The sequence below is a fragment of the Ambystoma mexicanum genome, chromosome 6q (genome assembly GCF_040938575.1).
Source record: "Ambystoma mexicanum isolate Mex_15411 chromosome 6q, UKY_AmexF1_1, whole genome shotgun sequence".
NCBI classification, from domain to species: domain Eukaryota; kingdom Metazoa; phylum Chordata; class Amphibia; order Caudata; family Ambystomatidae; genus Ambystoma; species Ambystoma mexicanum.
In genome coordinates this window covers 653,569,876-653,587,214 of record NC_090937.1, presented here as the reverse complement: position 1 = coordinate 653,587,214, position 17,339 = coordinate 653,569,876, and the positions used below count along the sequence as shown (strand labels likewise).

General features: G+C 45.2%; 1 protein-coding gene across 11 annotated transcripts in view; it reads left to right on the top strand.

The window, feature by feature from the left end:
• BLTP1 (bridge-like lipid transfer protein family member 1) overlaps nt 1–7,905 on the top strand; it is a 2,946,455-nt gene extending 2,938,550 nt beyond the window's left edge. For all 11 annotated transcript variants that reach the window (XM_069631149.1, XM_069631145.1, XM_069631146.1 and 8 more), the window contains one exon: nt 7,311–7,905. In XM_069631149.1, coding sequence (XP_069487250.1) covers nt 7,311–7,527 — 217 coding nt within the window. In that variant the 3' untranslated portion in view covers nt 7,528–7,905. The remainder of the gene's footprint in view (nt 1–7,310) is intronic.
• Nucleotides 7,906–17,339: the final 9,434 nt, after the last annotated feature.

Genomic DNA, 17,339 nt, shown 5'->3' with positions numbered 1-17,339 from the left:
AGAGAAAGACACAAGAAAGAAGTTATATTAAAGTTCTGGCAAATAAAACCTACCGGAGCAAAGGTAATATTAAAATGCACCGGCGTTATATTAGAGGCTGTCAGAAAAAGTGGTAGCCTCGAACAATGGGAAAATCCCATAGGGAAATATTTGCGGTCGAATATTTATGGCAGTAAACACTGCCACCAGCCAGAAACTTTAGAGAGAGGGACTTTAAGGTACCCCCTCAAAAATGAACATAGGGGGAAAACTATTAACCCCTTCCAGTACCTCCATAGTAAGATGGGTTGTACTGGTTAAGTTCATAAAAATTGACTAGTAAAGTCAATGGGGACTTTACATACCCTGGGAGACCATAGTCAGTCCCAGGGTATGGAGTCTATGTTTGGGGGTCGCTACGACACCCCTACTGAGGGTGCTGTGTAACACATGTGAATAAAGATGGTTCCTATGGGGGAGAGAAAATCCCATAGGCATTAAACACAAAAATAGCCTAGAACACACATAGCATTTGAAACCTGACTGTTGCAAACTGATGTTTTTGGTTTTGGCCATTGTGATGTTGCAAGCCAACATGTGGGTCAAAGCAACCCTGCAGAGAAGAAGGCCAACACCCTCATGCGTCCCCTGTTCCTTTACCCACCTTTCCGTCTTACATTAGGTTCACATGTCCTGACTGCAATTTTTCTTCTGCAGGCCGAACAGACTATTGTAGTTGAGTACTGAAGTGTGATTGGTCAGGCTCTGCAGGCACATCATATGTTTAAAGATCAAAGCTGATGCTGGTGGATGCCATGCTTTCCGTTTACCCCTTTCATATCAGTGTGTTTCCTTCTGTATTTCATCAAGTGGTAGAGGACATGCTTATTCATAGAAGACTTTCCAAATGTATTTGTGTTGATGGTAACTGAACTGATTATACTGTCTAATGCAGGCAATTCATTTTATTTATTTGCATTCATAAAGCGCACAACTGCCCTGAGGCATCGCAGCGCTGTACAAGAAGGCTTACTTGGTTGCATAAGTGCTTGTGAATACATAAATACATACAGGTTACATAGCCCCAAAAGGTTATGGGAGAACTACATCAAGTACATATAGTGTCAAGATAAGGTAACGTGCATATGCAAATGGAATGTTCCCCCCCTTATGGGAGGGCTACATCAAGTACATATAGTGTCAAGATAAGGTAACGTGCATATGCAAATGGAGGGTTCTCCCCTTATGGGAGAGCTACATCAAGTACATATAGTGTCAAGATAAGGTAACGTGCGTATGCAAATGGAGGGTTCTCCCCTTATGGGATAGCTACATCAAGTACATATAGTGTCAAGATAAGGTAACGGGCAATCAGAACTAGAGGCGCTACAAGGCATGTTAAGTGGCAGTAAAAATAGTGAATGAATAAGCAGTAGATGGTAGAGATCAATGGCGATGGATGGGTAGAGAGACTTCTGCTGTTCGTGCCGGCATGGTAGGGAATGCGGCAGGTGTGAGATCAGTCTTGCAGAGGGGAGACGGTGAAGGCACGGTATCCAAAGGAGGACCCAGGAGGGGTGCTTATAGAAGGATGGAGTGATCGGGGAGTGGAAGTTCAAGAGAGGAGGCGCTTGCAAGGTTGGCGGCAGTACTCTCTTAGAGACCGTGGGGAGAGTGTGCACATCAGTACCGGAGAAGGGAGATAGAATAGGGGCGAAGTGCATAAAAGCTGGCCTCTTACCTGAGAGTGTGCTGGTGAGCGCAGATATAGCGGGCCTCGGATGAGAGCCAGCGTTCTGGTCACATTCAGGGAAAGGACAGGGAGAAGACACGGTAGGAAAACGCAGCACTTAAATGCGCAGACCCGGCTTCGCCTCACGGCTCAGCCGGGCCGCTGCATTTACTGTATGTGGTGCAGGGAGAAGTAGTATGTGCTAATCTAGAAAATCCCAACAAGTTGTCAAATTGTATAATGGCCCTAGGCCAATTATGAGGCAGGATTTTGTTTAACTCAGTCTCACAGAAACAGAGATCTTGGTGGTTACTCTCTTCATCCAAGCATTAGTACTCTGTTCCCTCCCCTTACTAGGACGTTGTCCACAACCCGTTCAAGTGATGAAAAATTAAAGGGCATATTTGGATGCAGGCCTCACTCCAGAGTATTAAGTCAGTCAAGTAGTTAAAGTATGATTCTTCATGTTGTTTAGATTAAGAAAACTATTTTCATATCTAGTGTCCAAGCACTTAGCACTCTTTTGTTAGCAGGGTCAGACTGCACAAGGGCATTTACTTCGACGCAGAACACCCTGACCCTTTTCCTTGAATCTGCCGTATTCCACCGTACAGGACATTTTCCTTATTTTACTAAATTTTACCACACCCCTTCTATAGGGGCCAATTGCCCATAGCTCGGTTCTACTGCCCTCTTTACCCCCTTACCCTGCAACCACTGCCCCTTTTTTACTCACCCCCCCTCCCCTGTCTCTCAAACCACCCCCACCTGTGCTACAGTAAAATGTGATAAAACATCCCGCTCTAAAATGCAGTGAAGTGGCATCTCTGGGATGGGGTGGAGGTGAGCACATTTTCCTGATTAGTTCCTTACAATACGGTCACATTTCTCCAGTTCTTGGAGCCCTTCACTGGCTCCCACTACACATTGTTTCAGTTTTATTTATTTATTTTGAAGTGATGTAACTCACCTTATTGCAGCATAGCCACATCAAAGTGCAGCTGAACATACAAGAGGAAAGAGGTACATTCATATCTAATCACAATGCCATCAGAAAAATGCATTTCAATCGGGAGAAAGGTCAGTTCGCATCTACTCACAAAGCCAAATTCCTAGAGTGAGAACAGCATGTGTATCAAAGGAAAAAATGTACATTCACGTGTCATCACAAAGCCATCGGGCATAGAATAACGGCTTACAGACATTTACAGAAAGTGCAACCACTGTAAATGGTATGCTGCCAGAACAGCATTTTTCAAGCCCTAGCAAAAGTAGGGCTAGTCGACAAAACGGTTGGTCAAGGGGCTAACTGTCGATACAGAGAGTAGCAGTTAAGGGGTGCCGTTTTCAGAGGATTTGGAAGCATTTGGGTCAAGGGCAAAGCACAGTGCTTCGGTGCTGATAGATTGAGGCTGGATCAGGATGTTGAAGGAGAGGGACGGGCCAATAGTGAAGGTAATTAGGCCTCAACAGGCCTAGAGAATTGAATGTAGAGGCTAACGGTTGGCAAGTAGGGAATTTGGCTCTAGTACTAGAGAATGACCATCGATCTGTCAATAGGGGAGGAGTCTGGGTGTGATGGGCTTCAGAATTAGGCTAGTTGAAGTTCAGTGTAGGTCTAGACATGGAAAGAAAAGGGATTCATGAGGCAATACCTAGGTGCAGTGTGTTGGTCAGTCCATTGGCGAGAAGTCCAGAAACGTCTGAAGCCAGATCATGGTGCCAGTCGAAGATTCACTAGAAAAAGGGGGATGGAGAAAGGAGGACATTTTTGTCCAGACCACTTTAGGAGAAAATTTGTTTTCGTTAATGGTGGAATCTCCTGAAGGATGCTTCAGATCTTCAGTCCAGCACTAGTTCCTTGTCACGACCCTCGCCCAAAACCCCCTCTGGCAAACCCATTGGCCAGGTGGAGTCAGGACTCAGGCCTCTAGAGCCTGGCATCCTCTTCAAAAGCCCTCATGGGGCCAGTCCTGGCGCCTATGGCGCCAGGCTCATACACCATGAATAAACAATGTGCTTGGGAACTACTTTGTCAGCCAACATGGAGGCATCCACATAGCTTGGTTCCTAAGAACCAAGCTATGCGGTCTAGTGTTTTGGGTGTGGTAGCATAGGGACTACTTTTCCTGGACTATTTTATTGGGGCTATTTAAAACACACCTGAGCAAGACAACACGCTTCACGTTACTTTGCAGCTTGCAACGTGACGCTCACTGTGTCTGTGGATACCAGGTGAGCATAACATTGCTTGCCCTGTTTGGATCCAAATGGCACAACTGTTCGTTGACCTTGTCAATTTGTACTAAAGTTTGGAGGTGGACAGCAAGCGTAATGAAATGGGTCTGAGGTTTCTGTTAGGGGATATACATCATGATGCTTGAGAAGAGGACCAGTGTTTGGCAGCATTCGGGCAAAGTTTGTTGTTGTGTTCAGTCTTGCAGTCATTGGATGAATATGGTAATGCTTTGTTCTTATCAGCCTAAGTATATATTTTATATTTTTTAGCAAGATCCCGGCCTGATTAGTGTACATTTGAAAGATAGGGGTGAAGGACTCAATGCGGTCTGCCATTGATTTGACATAAGCATTGAAGAGGGTAAAATTATGATCCACATGCTGGTGGGACAAGTTTGTCTACAATTTTAACTTGCCAGGTGTGTTGTGCAGATATTTGGCCATCCATTTCAATACACTACCCTCAATGCCCTTGGTGACTTGAAGCCTCTGAAAAATATGTGCTTAGTTGGAATTGTCAAATACCACTTAGAATAATAAAGTGATTAGTGCTATTTCTGTGTTTTTTGTTGAAAAATTCAAATATTTTCTCTCATGTAGAGTGGACTTGTTTGTGTGCTTCTGCACAGAGAGAAATCTGATTGGTTTTCATGTAAGAAGATGTGGTTCGCGCTCTGTGCCATGAGGTGCAACAGTGTGATTTTGACGCGAATGTGCCCATGAAGGGAATGTGTGAGATATGTCTGTGGTTGTTTGCTATAGAGGGATCAGTTTGGGTTTCTTGTGGAGTGGTGTAATCATGGCAGATTTGTTTTTGGGGGGATTCTACCATGTGCGAGTGGTGTGTTGCAGATGTTTACGGTGGGTTCTGCCAGGGTGTGCATCTAGTCCTACTTTCGGGAATGCAGGACAGGGATGACATTGTTCTGCTGAGGCATTCAGTTTCCTGGTGCCTGGGGCATTATGTTTCTTGGTGAGGAGGGAATAGATAGCCTATTTAGAGAGGATACCAAAGCTGAGCAATTGATCTTGGCCCATGGTTTTGTCTGATGTGGTGGTTGGTAGATATGACCAATGTTTGAGTTTAATAGAGGTCTGAATTTGCTCATTTTTATCCAGTTTGTTTGGAGATGATTGCCGAGTACAGTTAAGATTTTAATGACCGCTCAGTTTGTTTTGGGCATAGGGATGAGATTCTGATTAAATGTTTTCTTTTTCCTCTTAGTTGCTTGGTGGTATCCCGGTATAGTATTTTCCTGCACAGCTGTCGTCAGGGGCATTGGATTTACAGTAAATGTGCTAATTGAGTCTTGTGGATCTTTTTAATGCAGCTACGTCTTTGTCAAACTATTTTCTAGCTTGTTTGATAAGTTGTTTAACAGTCCTGAGTCTCACAGAGGCTATTGGGTAATTTGTTGTTGAGATCTCTTTTTTTCAGACTTGGCTTCTCATAGGGGAACGATGGCCCAGCTGGCATAGCTGTGATGTTGAGGTACGGGGCAAACATTGGGGAAACACTGCCCATTTTCTTACTGTGGTGATTGGTCACCAAAATGTTGTGCTGTTTGGGCACACTGGTGGGGAGAGTGGTTGTGTATTCATTGGTAAACTAGCTTTCTGTCGGGCCAAGAATGTCAAGTTATGGGTGGGAGATGGGGTTGTTGGTCATCTCAGTGGGAGTGGCGACTATTGGTATGGGATTGGAAATTACATGAGTCTGCGGTTACATAGAGGTTGTGATGTGTAGGTTTATAGGGGCCTGATTGGGAAAACTCTGATTAGTCATTTAGCAACCAAGTTTTGAATGAGAAAGTACCCTTTTTTAGCACTGTGTGCTTGGACTAGTACATAGTAGTTCATTTATCTTAGAGGTTCACTGAGGTTTCAAGGTGGACCAGGTAATGCCACCATTAAGTTTATGGTTTCAGTGTGGAATTCCATTGTGTAGTGTGAGTGAATGGGAGAATATCTGTCCACTATTTGTTGTTCCAGAGGTTTAGCTAAGTGTCACCAAAAAAGGCATTGTGGCTTGTTAGAATGGCCTTTTAATTGTGTGGAGGTAGTGTGTGAAAAGAATGAGAATTAAGCCCAGTATAGTAACTCTACTTAGTTCAAAAGAGCCACCACAGTGCCGCAAAGGCTAGTTTGGCCCTGGAGGATTAGAATAAAAAGAGAGGTGGCAGAACAGCAAAGGCCAACTGTGGGGGGCCGTGCTATCGAGAGGCAATAGGTCGTCTGTTCGGCCCACTTGCCAAACGATACATTTCCTGATAGGCCTCTCTGAAAATAGTGCATGCGCTAGTCGCTCATGCCTGCTGCATGGAAGGAAGCAGCGGTTGCAGGACTACAAAGGTAAGGAGAGGGACAACCCATCTAGTACATTTAGCAGAGGATCAGATTTAATAGGTAGGGCCAGATCCGTCAGACAGCTAGCCTATGACTGGGGAAGGGTGGAATAAACAGCAATGATACCTGACAGGAGATGCCGGCAGGTACTGCTATGTCTGTTATTAGGCAATGGGATGGACTCCAGGAAGGGGGGATGTGACTGCAGGGGAAGGGGGTGCAACAGTCTGTTGGGAAAGAATGCTGAGACTGCTAGGAAACGTTCATGGACATTTCATTTCCAGCAGTGGTAGTCGGGCATCATCTTGGATCCAGCAAACCGGGAGGGGGAGACCGGGGAACAGTGTTGCCAATGTGTTAAGAAGAGCAAGGCTGTGTGGCAGGGCATTTTCATTTCAAGCACCAACACCGGAATTTTCTTACTCAGTGCCTTAGAATCATTGAAGCTCGTTTTACTTTCAGGAAAGCTTTGAAAAACTGGCTTTTCGAACCTTAATAATTCACCTCACCTCTATTAAGTACTCAACAACCCAGAGCCATGATGCCAAAATGTTGGCAATAAGGGAGCACCTTAAATTGCCCACCAACATCTGATCATTGCAAGCCATGCATTCTTTTGCGATTAAACTCCACCTAGATATAAACTGGTCATGGCTGAATTTGGTGTAATGAATGCAAGTATTGAGTGTAATGAATGAATGAAAAGAAACGTGGGTGGTTGGGACCAGTATAAAACAGACCCAAGTACATTTGTTTGAGCTTTCGGCTATGCTTGGTAGAAATCGCTAGACAGAAACAAAAAGTGGTCAGTAACTGACGGAGGGGCACTGAGAACTGTGTTGGACTTCAATGTGGGGTTTGGACAAAGAAATGCCACTTTATTATGGTGGTGGAACAGCCTAATTGAGCAGTTGTATGTTGAACACACATGCATACATTTAATATTGACATGATTTGAACACAAGTACTAATAAAGTGCAGCTTTCATTAAACCTAAACATGCTTTGTCTTGCAGGCTAATTTCTTGGACTGGACGGAAAATTGACCCAGTGGGGGTAGATTACATTCTTCAAAAGCTAGGTTTCCACCATGCAAGAACTACCATTCCAAAATGGCTTCAACGTGGAGTCATGGATCCATTGGACAAAGTGCTTTCTGTCCTAATCAAAAAACTGGGTTCTGCACTGCAGGATGAAAAAGAAAAGAAAGGCAAAGACAAGGAGGAGCACTAAAGACATTTTACTGTGGGCTCACCCACTGGTTTTAATTCGATTCAGTCTCTTACACTGAAGTGTTTTATTGTATAATAAGAATGTATTTTAAACATGACCCTGAAAGCTAGCTAGCTAGCAAAATGTTGCTGCCCTGATGTCAATACGAGTGTAACTGTTTACTGTGGTGTATGTTGCCATTCTTTGTTGGATAAGGTATTACATGATTATGACAAATGTATATATTGGGAAACTAGGTCTATGAACATACCTTTCGGCTAATACTGTAGGGTTGATATGTGCAATATGATTCCAACATTTGTAAAATATGTGCAGATTATTAACTGTGAATTGTATTTTTATTTGCCATTTCACAATAAATTCTTGGTGACAATGTGAGTATTCTGTTTCTGAGTTATTAGTAATATAATAAGGTTATGATTTGCATAAAACAATACCCTATCGTTTAGAACTGTTTTACTGTGCATGGATGTGGTGGAAGTTATATGTTTGTCACTGCAGTGTTATTCCTGAAAGTCTCCATAGCCTGGCGATATTGCATGACCGCTCTGGGAGTGCATGGGTCATGGGGGATGATAGAAGGGAGGTTGTCCATAATGGGTGACATTACAGATGCATTTATGGAGGAGCCAGATGCTCGACCCAGTGAATCCTGAGTGCCAATTCAGCTGCAGCGAGCAACTGAAAGAGTTCTCCTAGGCTAGCCGATGTGGTGTTGAACCTTGATTTCCCTTTGTATTAATTCCAGAGGCTGCACATGCCTGATGGTACCGGTAAGGTCAGTGATATTTTTATTTCCAACCTTGTAGGGCCCAGGGGGCATGTTGACTGACGTACTCCAGGCCCTTTATGGTGTAATGCAGGCTCCTGTGGTTCCCTGCGCTAAATGCTTTTGTGAAGGGTGGAAAAATCGTGGTACTCGCAGGAACCTGGAATCAAGGAGAGGTGCTGATTGACACCACTCCTGGATTCAGACCATGGCGCAGGAGACCAGCCTGCAGAGTGGCTTGGAGCCCTGATGTGGCCAGCAGAGTAGGTAAGTAAAATAAATGTATGTTTGTACATGTCATTATGCTCATGCACGGCTCTGTGTGTGGTGTGGGTGGGTGTGTTTGTGGTTTGGCTCAAAAAGATTTACTTTACATAAAGTGGCCAAGGGATTATGGTGGAGTGGCTGTAAAAGTGCAATACAATCAAACATGATCAATTCCAGCTTGCTTAGGATTGTTGTCTGTCCCTCTATAGCCTTGCCCTCTGCCATCTTGTGCTCAATTGAAAGTATCTGTTACAGTTCCACGCCTGAGTAAGACAGCACCAGACATCAATTGGCCAACGCTGGGTGTGGTGCAGGCCCTTTTGTGCTGTTAGTTAACTCTATACTGTTTCCACCAGCACTGGATTGAGAGGCTGCTTGTCTGCTGGACACACCTTCTGTTTCCTGCCCTTGTCTCACTTCTCCTTCCCTCCTCTCCTTTGCACTTCCTTCTGTATCTGGTACACAGAGAGAGGTGTTCTTGCCAGTAGTTGGTTCAATATCTATTTAGCAATGGCTTTATTTGAAATCAATTCAATATACATCTCATTCAAGACATTTGAGAGCCTTAGGTGTACTATTAGTATCTTGATTTAATCGAGCATTTTTTATTTGAGCATCATTCTCACTATAGTGCACATTATTAAATAGAGTAGTATTTCAACAAGGGCTTTCATATCAACAGTGTTACAAATGTGCTAGGACAAATTGAAATGCAAACTACATTTTACATACATGATTCCAATAATGAAAGACAGAAAATAACACAAAAGTCGCTAAAGAAATCGCAGTTAATTTTGCGAGTAGTCCAGGGTCGAAGCAGAGTAGCTATGTTTCGGCGTGAATAAATTAGCCACCTTCTTCAGGACAGGATTCCCCGATGAACAAATAAAAAAATAAAACAAAAGTGAGGTGAAAAAATATATACATACCTAATAGAGATTAATAACACATAATACAGACAGATGCACCTGCAATTAGGCCACTATTCTAAAAACTCACCAAATCTTTTCTCACATCCAAAGAAACAGTCTACAGTAAGTGGAATTCTCAGCAGCTGATATATAATCTTAACCAGTGTGATTTTTTAAAGAGCCGCCTTCTCCAAAAAAAAACGGCCCAAGTACAAAATACAAACATTAAGTAAGGCCAAGGGTGAGTCCCTGCATCCTGCTGCAAACAAAAAGGAGGCTAAGTGAAATATATGAATACATGACTGACATACCTCTTATTTTGAGGGATGCTGCAAGGAAGGTATACTGTAAAACAGTCTGAATAGTAAGAGGCAAGAGATCCCTCTTTTGCTAACAATCGGATCTGTAAAAATAAATTAACTGGATTCAGGGAGACAAATCATCTCTGCTTCAAATATAGGAGAGACAAGAGTCAAGTGATCTCTTTAAATGTATAGGAGGAGGGCTGGGTGTATCCCACTTGACACCCCACACTGGTCAGGCCCACTTCACATTCGCCCTATGCTTCGGTCCCTTATCTCCTTCCACTCCCACTCTTTCAGCCTCTTTCTCCTTCCTCCTTTTCACCACAATTCTTACCAGAAATGTGGTGTTTTCCTCCTTTCCTCATTCTCGCCTTCTTTTCTCCTCTTCTCTCTGCTCCCAGCTTTTTCCCCAACCTCCCTCTCTTAAGATATTCTCAACCTCCTACACTCCTCCACTCCTGTCTCTTCCTCACTTACTATGGCTGTTCGATTGCTTTTCTCCTGCCTCCTCCTTTTTAATTCCATGTCTTCCAACATCTTTCGCACCTCTCTTGTTTTCCTCCCTCTGTTACTGCTAATCTTGCGTTCCTTTCTTCTTCCCTTCACTGTATCTCACTCCAGGTCTTTCTGCCTCCCCGTCTTCAGCTACTTCCTCTCCCTCTCCTCGTGCATTCTCTCCTCCTCCTATCACTCTGCCTCATACGTCCACTCCTCCTTGCACTATCCTGCCGCTCACTGTCTGCCCTACTCTTCGTTTTTTTCTCTTCGCTACTAACCCTCTGCTGCCTTCCTTGCAGAAACTCCCTCATGCAATACTAAGTGCTGGGCACTTTTCCTCAAATGTGAACCTGCCTCCAGGGCCCATGAACACTAAACTAGGCTCAGGTCTGTATTCCAACCCCCTAAGCACAGGCATTTGTTAACTGTTTTTTCTCACTAATATGGATTGGTCTTTGCATCACAGATCCACAGACTGAACTGTCCAGTGGTCCGTGTCAATTCCTTTTTGCTTCTGCAATTCCCATGTTCTCTGCATTGCTGCTGACAGTCTCTTTACTTCATCCATGCCTATGATTACTCCGCCTCTAAGCTTATGGGCTCTCACAATGCTGCAAAGGTCTGCATCTTGAGCCTTTTGTGATTTTAACCATTGTTGTATTTGTGGTTGTCCTCAGCTGCGGGACCCCATATTCCCTGGAATCCATCTTTCGAAGCAATATTGTTCATCGAAAAGTACACCTTCTCCTGCGTACCGCTGGATTTTCATGGATGGGAGCTGGCGTCTTGGGTCACAAACAATGGTTTAGCAAGGTGCGATAATAAGCCCTGGTTGGGGAGACTAGGCGGACTCCTTAATAAAGGAGTAGGTCAAGTCTTAAACACCTTTCACTATGGGGATCAGAGTTGATGGGTTGTGTTGATGGCATGAGGATTTTTAAGTTACTTTTCCCCACCACCCTGTTTCTTGTGATTTGTGCATTCCATCTAACTCTTGTCAGGGTCCGTGGTCACTTGCACTGCCTTTCCCTAGCTTGGGGTCACCTATGATTAAACAACAGGGTATTTCTTTGCTGGCTGGTGATGTCAAGCCCTTAATTTACCAACTCTGAGACCTACATCATGGAGCCGGTGGTGGTACCTGGCCCGGGCCCCATTACCCAGCCCAAAACATGGGACTTCATCACAGTACGTGGTGTGAATACTGCATCTATCCGGAGAAAGCTGCACAGGGAGGTGCTTGCAGATATTTCTGTTGCCAATCCTGCGATACTTTGTATACGAGTTACAAGACAAAATGGAATGGAGCAATAGCAGCATATATTGGCACAGCCAACATGACGATTTAGTCTTCTTGCAGTGACCACGCTAACATCATTGGGCTCCACAACCTAACTGTGTTCTTACAGTTGCAATACTGACATTGGGCACAGTCAACATCTGTGTTTTTTCACATTGGAAATACTGGCATATATTGGAACAGCCAGCATTAAAATAAATCTTACACGGACAGAACACTGACATATATTGAAAGACAGCCACCAGCTGTGGCCAGTTGACTACAGCTTCACCACACTGCAATGTTGAAGTGTTCCAAATGCTCACCTACAATAATCCTTCATCTCCTGTACAACTAATTAAAGAAGACTCTGCAAAGGTAGGTACCAGAGGGCCACATTTCCCAAGGTGAACTGGTAAGGTAAGAGCTGTCACAACATGGTGGTGATAACCACGGTGTGGCAGCTCTAAGGTTTCAGAAGTGGTTTCCCACGGTATCGGTGACTAGTCTTGGATGTTGGTTAGTCTTCTTTTCCACATTTTCTCCACGCACACTTTGCTTAGAATGGAACCGGCATGAGTTCGGCTCTGGTGTATTGGTGCTGTCTGGTGATGGGTGCCCTCTTTCTGTGGACTTGGTGGCTGCTCCTGTAACTGGCATCCATTCCTGTTGAGAGCATTTCATCCTCCGCAGGTTCTCGAAGTGTGTGTGTGAAGAAATGCAGGTTGCATTCAGCATACAACCAAATACACCCATGAGCTGTAGCACTGAGGGAGCATCACAGTACAGGGCCTTACTGAATGGCCATATTGAAGGTAACCATCGTCTTCCTTCTCATTGGGTTGATTGAGGCTACTGTCAAATACAGGTTTATGGTTAGAAGTGAATATCAAGCTGCAAGTGTCGAAATGGTTGGGAAAGAATATAGGTGCTGTGAAGCTTATACCATATAGAAGACTCTTAAAAAAATGCATCTACTTGTTTTGTTTTTGAGTATACATGTATCTACAATGAAGTAAATACATATGCGACTTCATGAAGATTCATTAAGATTATATGGTTGTTTTATTGATGATATTCTAATAGGGAGAACAGCGACAAAACAAGTGGATGAATGTTTGGTGTGCATTGATATATTAGATGCAAATCTTCTATTCCAATAAAAGGTATCTGCAACTTGTGTGATTTTAAAACCGGACTAACACAGCGTCTAACTTTTCTTTGCACTTCAAAATGGATACCGAAATGCGAAGGAGACAGTGGCAGATCTGCCAAAGGAGAAGAAAGGAAGCACAGCTGGACAGTTATATTTTTTTCATGACTGCCTGCAAAAAAACAAATCTGATCCCAAAAGGACTCAGGATTGTAAACCCACTGAAAACTACCCATAACATGGTATATGCTGACCCGGTGTGCAGGGAAACATCAGAGAAGATAAGGAATCATTTCATGCCACTTGTGTACTCCAATAGAACAAGATTAAGGATGGAGATAAACAACCTCGCAACAAGGCTGAGAAAGCAAATGAATGGCCCAGCACCACAACTGGAACATGAGCTGAAAAATAACTATCCAAAGACACTGAATTCTTTACTAATTCGGAAGAAAAAGAAACTGCACGACTTTCAAGGAATGGCACAAGGTACCGTTCGGGTGCAGGAAAGAGTCATGGCTCCGTGTGAAAAAGTGATCCTCACATCAAATAGGATCAACACTGAAGCCCTGATAAGAGAAGTCTGCACCAATCAACTAACAATAAACAGGACCAACACTGAGAACCTGATGGGAGACCACGCCACCAATCAACGATCAGTCATCAAACTCTCCGGGCATGCACTTACACATGCTGAACAGTCTGTACTTTCCAAGGCACTGACCTTCCTCGCCAGCCACAAACTGGACAAAATTCAATTCTGGGGGGAAATTAAAGACTATATAAGACGCTTGCGTCTCGATTACTTCCATGGGCAAAACAATGAACAAAGGTCTGCCTCACCTTATGATGTCACAAAAAAAAATGTAACTGGACTCTGCATTGTTGGCCGTAGCTTAAATCTTGAAACCTCCATCGACTGTCTGAGAAAAAGTGCAAAATCTCATGCCTGCCAGAGTTATCAAGGGTTCATTGATTTTCAAAGCACAATCCAAATGCTTGCAGATTTCAGCTTTTTTGTCTTCTCTGCAATATTCCACATAAACTGGTATGAAATTGCACCAGAAGTTCAGATTGACCTTGGTGAGTGATAAGACCACATTCTGGAAATGCTTCCCAGAGGCTCTAGGAGGGAGGGGGAAAGGAGCAAGTTGGAACCCTGGTGCAGACAGTACATTTCCATTGAAAATAAGTTGGCAGAAGCTTCTAGAAGAGTTCAGGTAATGTGAGCTAGCATAATACATACAGGGCGTCCTGGAACTGAGGCCTCAAGCGATTGTTCCTGTCTGCTGCGTTGCATTGGGTGTTGGGCGAGAGATCCAACAGTCCGTTGTTCGAAGGGTCCCTAGCGCAGCCGAATAAGCAGAGAAACGTAAGATTGTGCACAATATAAATTGTGCATTTACTTATTTTTCACCATAAATTCCTGTGGTTTGTAGTGATTATTTGCTATTTTATCTACTTATTGCAAATTAAATGCAAAGTATTGAGTGTTTCCTTTGATTCTAAGTGAGTTCATTGTGTCTAGCCAAGACAAACCAGCAGCGGTGTGCTCGCACTGGGTTGGTCCTAGTACACGCACACACTCACATATATATATTTCTGAGGCTTGTGGAATCTGCTTAGATCACATGCTGTGCATAGGCTGACATCTAGTGGAAGCTGCGGAGTATTACAGTTTGTTTTTCGAAACTCGAAAATGGACGTCGACACAGGGCGTGCCAGTAATACTATCCCTAGTGTGACGTCCACTGTACCCATAATCCCTCACGCGTCTAGGACCCTCAGATTGTTTTTTTCTGCCATACTGGTTGGAAGCATTCCGCGGAGTTCCCTGGCCTTAGCCATACTTTTGCTGAAATACTGTTATATTTCCCCATTTCTCCACCCCAACGTCGAGTCACAGAACATCCACACTCGACGCCGGCCCGGAGAAAGAATCGACCGTCGAGAGCTGCACAATGGATTTGGGCCTCGGAAGGCCTCTGGCCTCGGTCCTGCAAGTAGGGAGAGTGGGGCGTGGACATACTCTACACTCTTTTGGTATATAGGTACATTGTTATATATTCCTACACTTATTAGCCCCCTGCCACAAGGTGCGTGTGGAGGGTACCCCTTTCCAATTTTGCCCCAAGTGCAACTGCAAGTACCCTTGGATTGACAGACACGCCACGTGCAATCTCTGCTTACCGAGGGACCACTCCGAGGCTAACTGCAGAGCATGTAGTAGATTCAAACCAAAAACACTCAAGGACCGTTCTATCAAGCGTTGGGCCCACCACACCAGGCGTCAAGAGGCCATGGCAGCGGAGGGCGCCTTCAGCGATGGCAGCGATGCCGTGCTTTCGGACGGCGAGGGCAACGTGGCGTCAATTGACAGCCAAGCGCAAGTCCCCGACCTCGGAAGGTCGTCCGGCAAGGCGGCTATGGGGAAGACCCCCGGCGACACAAGCGCTACCCACAGCACTTCCACAAAACACATGAAGTCCAACCGAGACTCGCCGCGCACGTCGAGTACTCGGAAAGAGGCACATAGAGAACGGTCCGAATTGGTGTCCTCTGGGCGTTCTCGATCTTGATCGCCGCATGACTCCAGGCAACCATCCACTGTTGCCAAGAGTGCCTCGCTCCACAAGGTAACGGAGGTTCGATCGTCGGAAGATAAAGCCGACCTCTATCCCCAGACCGCACTCCAGGAGTCGACGTCAACAGGCCACGCAACGGCTGTTCCCGAGTCCCAACCTCCACACTCGAGAGATAGGGACACCACCCCCGAACCTCGGCGCCAGGCGTCGAAAGGCTCAGAAGGGGCGAAAAAACAGGGTAAACACTCTTCCACCCACGGGGAAGGGGAACAACAACAAAGGAAGCAGTCTCAGCCTCCTTCCACACCTCAAAAACATTCTACTCCACATAAACAGATGGACAAGTCTCAGTCTTCTGTTATCCCAAAGACCCCTGTTCAAACCAGTAGGTCTAGTCAAGATAAAACAGGGAAAAGCCTCCAAGAAAGAATCATTCCCAGTTCAAGAGAATGGTCTAGTGATGACATAGACAGAGTCATGTCAAGGATGTCATCATTGGCAGATTTCTATGACAAAAACCCTGAACACTTTCTCTCTTATACCCCCGACGGGTCAACACCCTCAGGCTCAAAGGATCCTATACCCCCAAGTAAGAAGTCCCGGGTTGAAGCTCCTACTTCAGACCCCTTCTGTATACAGCCCTATTCTCAATATCAGGGAGATCCATCCTTTTGTGAGGATCCAGATTTGGGCATGTTGGAAGAAAAAACTGGGACGGCTACTATGGGGATGATGAGGACCAAGAGGAGGACGACCCAGAAACCTACAGGGTAGATTCCCCAGTAGATAAAGAACCCCTGGTTATCGACTCCCCTGTCGACAACCAGCCTCTCTTGAATGAAGTTCTGTCCAGAGCGGCAGAACACTTCCACATTGACACTCAGGGTGCTCAGGAAGAGAGGGACTTTGCCGAGGAGTTAGGTTAGTGGGAGAAAGGAGACCTGTTGCCCAGGCCATCCCTATCCTTAAGTCAATACAAAGGAGGATAGACCCTACCCTTGTTAATCCCAATCTCACTAGGGCGGTAAACCCCAGAGTTGAGAAGCTTTGCAGGGCAGCCCAAACAGACCCACTGTACATAAAAGGGCATCTGAAACCGGACTCCTTGGTAGTTGCAAACACCCGTAAGAGGGCGGGAACACCCTTCTCATCGGTCGAAGCTCCTCCCGACAAGGAGAGCAAGAAGATTTATGGCTTGGGCAGGAAAGTAGCCTCCACTTCCGCCTACCAGGCAAGGATTGCCAACTCCTCCAACCTGCTGGCGAGTTACAACTGCCACCAGTGGAAAGAAGTCGCGGCACTCATAGATTCCGCCCCAGAACCCTTAAAAAGCCAATTGGCACGAGTTTCGGCGGAAGGAAGAGCCGTGTCCGGTTGCATATTAAAAGCAACGTTTGATGCCGCGGATAACGCCGGCAGATTGATAGCAGAAGGTACTGTTATCAAAAGGCATGTTTGGTTGCGGCAGCATGGGTCCAAAGCCGAAACCCAAGCATCATTGATGGATAAACCGGTGGAGCCGGATCTATTGTTTGGAAAGGCGGTCGAGGACATGCTGAAAAATGCCAAGGACGATTATGAGACACTCAAATCCCCAGGCCAACTAACCAATAAACCCCCAAACCAGTGAGGGAATGGCAATTTTCGTCGCCCATGCGGACAAAATTCCCAGAGAGGGTCTAACTATTCCCAGGGTCAGGGTACGCAATGGAACAACAACAGCCAGCAGTCTACCCAGGGTTATGGCAGGGGTAATAAGAGAGGACGTGGTAAAGGTAGGCATGCCTCCACCAAAACAGTGACGCTCCGTTCAGGGTCCCTTCTCACGCATCCCCAGTAGGGGGACGCATTTCCAACTTCACCCAAGCTTGGGAAGGGATCACATCAGACAGATGGGTGCTGTCCACACTGTCCGCAGGATACTGCATAGAACTGTTAGAGCGTCCCCGAAACCACCCTCCACGACAAAAAATACATTCTTTGGACCACCAGAAGATCCTCCTCGAGGAGTTTGTCAATCTTCTAGGTAAGGACGCGATAGAACT